At 41.0% G+C, this 8,153-nt stretch overlaps 1 protein-coding gene across 6 annotated transcripts in view; it reads left to right on the forward strand.

Annotated features, from left to right (window-relative positions):
- Positions 1 to 9: 9 nt before the first annotated feature.
- Positions 10 to 8,153, forward strand: part of glyr1.L (glyoxylate reductase 1 homolog L homeolog) — a 41,471-nt gene continuing 33,327 nt past the window's right edge. For 5 of the 6 annotated variants that reach the window (XM_018236675.2, XM_018236676.2, XM_018236677.2 and 2 more), the window contains exon 1: positions 10 to 159. In XM_018236675.2, coding sequence (XP_018092164.1) covers positions 122 to 159 — 38 coding nt within the window. In that variant the 5' untranslated portion in view covers positions 10 to 121. Of the gene's footprint in view, positions 160 to 2,344; positions 2,459 to 8,153 lie in introns of all 6 variants that reach the window. The other variant, XM_041577067.1, reaches the window with a different exon arrangement.

Below are 8,153 nucleotides of genomic sequence, written 5' to 3' on the forward strand. Positions count from 1 at the left end.
GAGGTAAGGGGTGGGGAAACGCGCACGGCGTTCTGGTGGGAGGGAGTGTTTCCTGTTCCCGGCATCCTCCGCGCGGCCAGTTTTTTTCCCCTTCTTACCTACTCCTGGCTGTGTCGGTAAGATGGCGACAGTGAGCCTGCGACAAGGAGATTTGGTGTGGTGAGTACTGTTGTGATAATGATTATAGCGAGAGCAGTGCAGGCCCCGAGTGCGCAGTTGTGTGTACAAATGGGGAAGGGCACGAGAAGAAAGAGCAGCCTGTGGCGCCGCACTCCTGGCTGCAACATGGGGCTGCGACTTCTACTGCTTCATCAACAAAGAAGCCCGGCTGTCACTGACATAATAACGGGAAGGGAGGCAGATTGGCCTGTTGCTGAGAGACACGCAATAGGAGCTTTGTGGCAGATAGAATCATTAGCTGTACCCTGTTAGCATGCTGGGAGTTGTAGTTCTGCGCTTGGCCAGATGGCAATGAAATAAAAGGGCTTATAGCCTTGAAATGAACTTTTACTGTAATGGAGACACTGGTCGTCTTCGTTTTTTTTTTCTATTTATCTTTAATGACATTTCTTGTTCTTCAGTTTGGAATTTGAACTGGTATCTGGTTGCTGTGATGTGAATGAGAACCTTAGAAGATGAATGGAATAAGTAACAATCGCATTGTAGCCTCACACAGCAGCAGCTTTCTGGTGTCCGGGGGTCAGTGACCCCCAACAGCTGTGGTGGGGTATACGCAGCAAAATTGCTCATTTATATTTATCCATACTTCGTTATTTTCACATTAAACTTAGTATGGTGGCGGGGGTAAGTGGTATGACAAGTATTAATTGAATACATTTCTGTAATGGTCTAACAAGACCCACAGACCAGATCTGATCCTCTTTATCTTTAATGACATTTCTTGTTCTTCAGTTTGGAATTTGAGTTGGTATCTGGTTGCTGTGGTCCATAGCCCCTAGCAACCATGCTGTGATTTGTAAGAGAACCTTGGCAGATGAATGGGATTGTGCCGGAATGGAATAAGTAACAATCGCATTGTAGCCTTACACAGCAGCAGCTTTCTGGTGTCCAGGGGTCAGTGACCCCCAACAGCTGCGGTGGGATATATGCTGCACAATTGCTCATTTATATTTTTACAAACAATGTTATTTTTTGTCGACGGGCGCCATAGATTGCTGTGTATGGCATTGTGCTTTTGGCTTTATCCAGCCCACTGATATGTTGTAGTTGAGAGAAGCTGGAGTGCAGTGGTCTAGTGCTTTTAGCTGCACCTAACCTATGTGTTCTTCTTAAGCATTGTTACTTATAATATGGCGTTTATACATTTATTATTTTTCTCTTTTGTTTACAGGGCATTGCTAAATTATTCAGATCCTTAAAGGACAAGGAAAGGCAGAATCAGTGATGGGGCCAAGTTGTTAAGCACCCCTCTGATTAATTCAGCTTACTTCCAACCCTGGGCTACTTTTTCCTCACAGCACAGCCATGTTTTTCCAGTGTCCCACCGTCCTCTGCACCACCATTGGCGAGTGCAGGCTCAGTGCAGAAATTCATAGCTGATATCTGTACTACCCAGGTGATGCCCAGGAACCAGAAATAATATGCCGATATGGCACTGAGAGAAAAACATTCCCCTGGCTGGTGGCAAAAATAAGTGACTGGAATCACTAGGGGCTGCCTAACAACTTGCCACCCACAATATAAAATGTCATTCCTGAACCAGCAAGTGTATTTTTTTAGTTGTAATATTGGTGTGTAGGTGCATCTCAGGTCATTTTGCCTGGTCATGTGCTTTCAGAAAGAGCCAGCACTTTAGAATGGAAATGCTTTCTGGCAGGCTGTTGTTTCTCCTACTCAATGTAAATAAATGTGTCTCAGTGGGACCTGGATTTTACTATTGAGTGTTGTTCTTAGATCTACCAGGCAGCTGTTATCTTGTGTTAGGGAGCTGCTTTCTGTTTACCTTCCCATTGTTCTGTTGTTAGGCTGCTGGTTGGGAAAGGGAGGGGGGTGATATCACTCCAACTTGCAGTACAGCAGTAAAGAATGATTGAAGTTTATCAGAGCACAAGTCACATGACTGGGGACAGCTGGGAAACTGACAATATGTCTCGCCCCATGTCATGTTTCGAAATTAAATATAAAAAAAATCTGTTTGCTCTTTCAAGAAATGGATTTGAGTGCAGAATTCTGCTGGAGCAGCACTATTAACTGATGTGTTTTGAAAAAAGCATTTTTTCCCATGACCGCATCCCTTTAAGGTTCTCTGTTGGCATATTTCATTTTGTTTTTACTTTTTCTATCTTTGTAAATGTTAACCTCCCCGCATTTTTATATTGTCTAGATCTTCTTTTGAGCAGTAACATCCTTATGCCTTTAGGGTGAGTACCGGCTTTGCACACTGTTCAGGAGTGAATTTGGTCTATTCTTCCATATGGATTCTCTCCAGGACAGTCAGGTTAGTCGGATGATGCCGCTGATTTTGATCTGGGCCAGTGCAGGACATTCATCTTTTTGTTCTTGAGCCACCCCAGTGCTTCTTATGATTGAGATCATTGGAATGTTTGCCCAAACTTCCGTTTTTTTAACTGACTAATTGTCACTGTTTCTGTATTTTGCACCATTCATTTTTGCTTCTGTTTTAAAAAGATGTTGATGCAAAGCAGCCACCAATCATGATGCTACCAATACTGTTCCTCAATGTCAGCAGTGCTAGATTTGCTCTGCATGAAATTGATCTTTAGCCAAAAATCATTGTCTTGGTCTCGTTTGACCTACATGGCAACAAGATCATTCTCATACTGTGAGTTATTTTTCATTAATGGCTTCTTTTGTGCCACATTCACATAAAGGAAAGCGTGATGGTTGTCACAATTCTGCAGTGAAGTTTGGTGATGGCAGAGCAGCATTAAAGGGAGTGTTCACCTTTAATAAATAACCTCCTAAAGATCAACTCAAAGTCCGAAAGGCAAAAACTAGAAAAGTTACGTTTTTTTCCTATAAAATCTTAATTATTAGTGAAAAAAATCCTTGAATTTTTCATGATTTATTATACATATATATGTTATACAGATATATCTCAGATCTGCCGAGGTTGTATATAATCAATGGGAGAAGTCCCGAAGATGTCCTGATCTGCTCTGGGTTTTGTGCAAAAATCCGAAGATTTTGTGGGTTTCAGGCAAAAATCTGAAAAACGAATCTCCCCGATTTGCCTTCCGCCGGCTAAAATAAAAATTGCCCGGGGGGCAGGCACTCAGGCACTTAGTTTTCCAAAGTCGCCTGTAATTGCCTCACAAGGAAAGTTCGGGGGACTTTAGAAAAGAATCACTCTGAGTGCCTGCCCCCAGGCAATTTTCATTTTAGCTGGTGGAAGGCAGATCGGGGAGATTAGTCGCCGGAAAGAAGAGGAGATTTGTCGACTAATCTGCCCGTATGGCCAGACCCTAAGTATCAGTGACATTAAATGTGTAGCCTTACATAGCATTTGTTTTTTTAGATGGGATCAGTGACCCCCCCATTTGGATAGAGAAAAAGAAAATTCTAAAAAAAAAATGATGGCCAGTTAAAAAGTTGCTTAGAATTAGCCATTCTATAACTCCACGTAAAGGTGAACCACCCCTTTAAATGAATGGAATAAAGATTGAATGGTGAATACTGCAGGGAAATATTGCAATATATTGGGTTGAGTGGACAATAATACAAAGTAAAGTGACAACAAGGTGAGTGCCCTGTGACTGCCCCGATCTTCATCCAGTTGAGAACTGAGGTGCACAAGCGTTATCTGACTATCCGGGAAACAACCTAGAGCAAATCTCCATGAAAAAGGGTCAGAAATCACTCGTAATCATCCATAAATATTAAAGCTGTTATTGATATGAATTTGGGGGAACACTTAATATGTAGCAAAAAAAAAGTACATTTGTTACAAAGCATTTGTGTTTTAGATGGAGTCCGTGACCCCCCATTTGAAAGCTTGAAAGAGCAAAAAACTTTAAAGGCAAAAAAACTAAAAAATAATAAAATATAAATAACGAAGACCAATTGCAAACTTTTTAGGAATTGGCCATTTCAGAGCATACTAAAAGTTAACTTCAAGGTCAACCACCCCTTTAAATTCTTTTTTTTTTTTAAACACAAAGAAACCCTTAGCATGAATGCTGGACATGCATAAATAATAGTCTCTTACCAAGCTTTCCAGTGCACACCATTTCCATAGCAATTCTAAGTCAAAGCTGCAGCTTTCAGACCCCTGGAGCACAGCTCTGAGACCAGAGCTCCTGACAGACCAGCTTCATGCAGATAATCTCCTGATTGGAATACTAATAGTATATCAGCAATAACTGAATTATATGTCCACAGCAGGGCCAGTCTCTTCGGTATGTTTTGTCATTAACCTAATATTGCCAATCTGGAACCTCAAAGTAATAACGAGTTGTAAGTAGTCCTTGCTTTGTTTGTTTGTTAAAGGATATGTTCCCTGGCAACCTTAAAGGGGTAGTTCAGCTATGAGTTCCCCTTTAGTATGGGAGTGTCCTATTCTTAGCAACTGTTCAATTACAATTACTCAATCACATTTTTTTATAGTACAGGTATGCGACCTGTTATCCAGAACGCTTTGGACCTGGGGTTTTCAGATAATGAATCTTTCTGTAATTTGAATCTCCATACATTAAAGGGGAACTATTGCGAAAATAAAGATTTCATATAAGCTTCCTCATACTGAAATCAGAAACTAAGCAGTGTAGTCTCCTGCTGATCTGTCTGACTACTTTGCTGATCTGTCTGACTACTTTGCTGATCTGTCTGACTATGGTTATTTTTTATCAACAGCAATCTGTCCTCAGCCTGCATCCTCCAAACCCCACAATTCCCTGCACATGTGATTTCAATTAGGAACGGAACATCATGCAATGCATTGTGGGTTATGTAGTTCCTGCATGCTGTCTGTAAGCTGCGGAGTAGTTGTTACAATTTGTAACATCAGGGTTTAGTCCCTCCTTCTCTGCCAGGATTTCAAATGATGCAGAAAGAGAAGAACTGTTACACAGCTGGATTTCAGCATAGAAAATGCCATTTATTCATACTTTTTGAAGAATCCGGTAACTGTGATGGATATATTAAGCGTTTCTGTTAGGGATGCACCGAATCCACTATTTTGGATTTGGCCGAACCCCCAAATCCTTCATTAAAGATTCTGCCGAATACTGAACCGAATCCAAATTCTAATTTGCATATGCAAATTAGGGGTGGGATTGGGAAAACATTTTTTACTTCCTTGTTTTGTGACAAAAAGTCATGCAATTTGCCTCCCTGCCCCTAATTTGCATATGCAAATTTGGGTTCGGCCGGGCAGCACGATTCGGCCAAAACCGAATTCTGCTGAAAAAGGCCGAATCCCGAACCGAATCTTGGATTTGGTGCATCCCTAGTTTCTGTGTTATGTTTGCCTCTTTATCAAATTTTGGTTTGGAAATCGGAGTTCCCCTTTAAAGTTAAATGTCCCTGTCTCTGGTGTTTGAGTCTGGCAGCTCAGTAATTCAGGTGCAGACTCTGAACTCTTACAATTTTCCAACATTTAGTTCTCATCCGCATCTCTGTAGTATTAGCAACTATTGTATCAATTCTAACAACTGCCTTTGATGAAAGGGATTCTGCTCAGCAGGGACAAAGATAAAAAATGTGTCAACTAAATTTATCAATTTAGAAAAGTTTACAGGGTCGGTGACCCCCCCCCTCCCAGAGCTGCTTTACAAGGTGAACAATCACACTTTACATATATTAAAATAGATAGAAAATAGAAAGTAATTGGGAAAAAGTCTTTATTTCTGGGGAACAATCTAAAACCAACTGAACTGGAAAAAGTGTTGGAAGGTGAACAATCCCTTTAAGCCTACTAAAAAAAATGTAAACCTTAAATCCAATAGGATTGTTTTGTCTCCAATAAGGATTAATTTATTATCAAGTACAACAAACTGTTTTATTAATGCAGAGAAAATATAAATACATTAGGAAACATTTTGAATGGTTTGATTAAAATGCAGTCCATGGGAGAAGGCTTTCCCTTTGTTCAGAACGGTTTTTCAGATAATGGGGTCACTGACTCCAGCAGTCCCTCTCCAATCCATATTCTAGTCTTTGATTCATTGCCTGGTTGCTAGGATAAAGTGAATACCCCTTGTAAGTGCAAACTGGAAAGCTGCTGAACTAAAAGCACAATCATTGAAAAACCTTTAGAAAAAATGAAGCCCAATTGCTAATTTTCTCTGATTCACTGATCGCAGTGAGATTTAATTTTGTGAAAGATAAAATGGTGACTAATGAAAGAAAATGTAATTCTAAGAAGTGTTCCATTATACATCCATTGCACATTTCCAACAACATGAAAGTAATTTGTAAACAAAAGCAGTCTCTGTGCCCTATTGTCTGCAGTTGTTCTACTCTTGAACCAATGTAGCAGAAGCCAGCTGATTAACAGTCTTGGAGGAACCCTTGACTGCTGGTACATTGTTTCAAGATCACGCTGTTTTCAAGTAGTTTCAAACCGTTTAACTCTGACTTTAAAGGAGAACTAAAACTTATCTAAAGAAGTAGCTAGAAATGTTGTACATTATGTTTTGTGCTTCTGTACCAGCCCAAGGCAACCACAGCCCTTTAGCAGTAAAGATCTGTGTCTCCTAAGATGCCCCAGTAGCTCCCCATCTTCTTTTCTGCTGATTCACTGCACATGCTCTGTGCTGCTGTCACTTACTGAGCTTAGGGAGTATTGGTGCTACACCTTTTGTTTGAGTGCAGAATTTCAGTTCTTGCTTGGGTGTCTCAGCTGACAATGTGGGTGCTGAGCTCCACAAGAGACTGATGGCCAAATTATACATGATTTCCTGGTGGCACTTGATTACATATTTTAAGTCAAGACTGTATAGACCCCAAGGGTAAGCGGTTATCTGTTCTTTTTGTACTTTTAGTTCTGGTTGGAAATGGATATAAAGTATACGTGAGCAGTGAAAACCGTGGCTACTTTCCGGATGTGATGTCTCCAGACTGGCTAAATATAATGCAGCAGCAACATTCAGCACTAAAGGTGGCCATACATGGACAGATTTAAAGGAATTCCATTTTTATTTCTAATTTACACTGCAAATAATTCACTCTGCAATATAAAATTTCATTCCTGAACCAGCAAGTGTAATTTTTTTTTTTTCGTTGTAATATTGGTGTGTAGGCCCCATGTCAGGTCATTTTGCATGGTCATGTGCTTTCAGAAAGAGCCAGCACTTTAGGGTGGAACTGCTTTCTGGCAGGCTGTTGTTTCTCCTACTCAATGTTACTGAAGGAGTTGCAGTGGGACATGGGTTTTTACTATTGAGTGTTGTTCTTATATCTACCAGGCAGCTGTTATCTGGTTACCTTCCCGTTGTTCTGCTGATGGGGGGGGGAAGGGAGGGGGTGATATCACTCCAACTTGCAGTAAAGAGTGACTGAAGTTTATCAGAGCACAAGTCACATGACTGGGGTCAGCTGGGAAACTGACAATATGTCTAGCCCCGTCAGATTTCTAAATGAAATCTAAATAAATCTGCTTGCTCTTTTGAGAAACAGATTTTTAGTGTAGAATTCTGCTGGAGCAGCACTAGTAACTGATGCGTTTTGGGGGGGAAAAAATATTCCCATGACAGTATCCCTTTAAGATGCTCATATTGGTCCTTTAGACCAATTTGGTATCTTATTTGCCCGTGTATGGGGCATTCCAACTGGCCTCCCAGATCGATTTCTGGCCAAAAATCGGCCAGATCACGAACAGGCAGGTTTAATTTTCCCTTTCAATCCAGGACCACATCAGCTAGTTGATGCAGTCCTTATCCTGTCAACACCTATTCTCATCATTGTAATCTGATTGGCCCTAGGGCAGAACGATTAGATGAGCCTGATATTGCTCTGCTTTTAGTGGGCACATCAGGGAAAGAGCTGCTCGTTTGGCAATCTCGTCAAAGAGCTGTTCTTATAGTGTAAAGCTGCTCTACCCTCTGGGCACATCAGGAGGCAGACAACTGGCAGTTATGAAGCTGGCGTAGGATTTATCTGCTGTTCCTGGGAAGTATCACTAGCAACCGTGTGCTGTATCAGTACTTTATTACCCTTTGATGTGGCTCCAA

The sequence above is a fragment of the Xenopus laevis genome, chromosome 9_10L (assembly GCF_017654675.1).
Source record: "Xenopus laevis strain J_2021 chromosome 9_10L, Xenopus_laevis_v10.1, whole genome shotgun sequence".
Lineage (NCBI taxonomy): Eukaryota > Metazoa > Chordata > Amphibia > Anura > Pipidae > Xenopus > Xenopus laevis.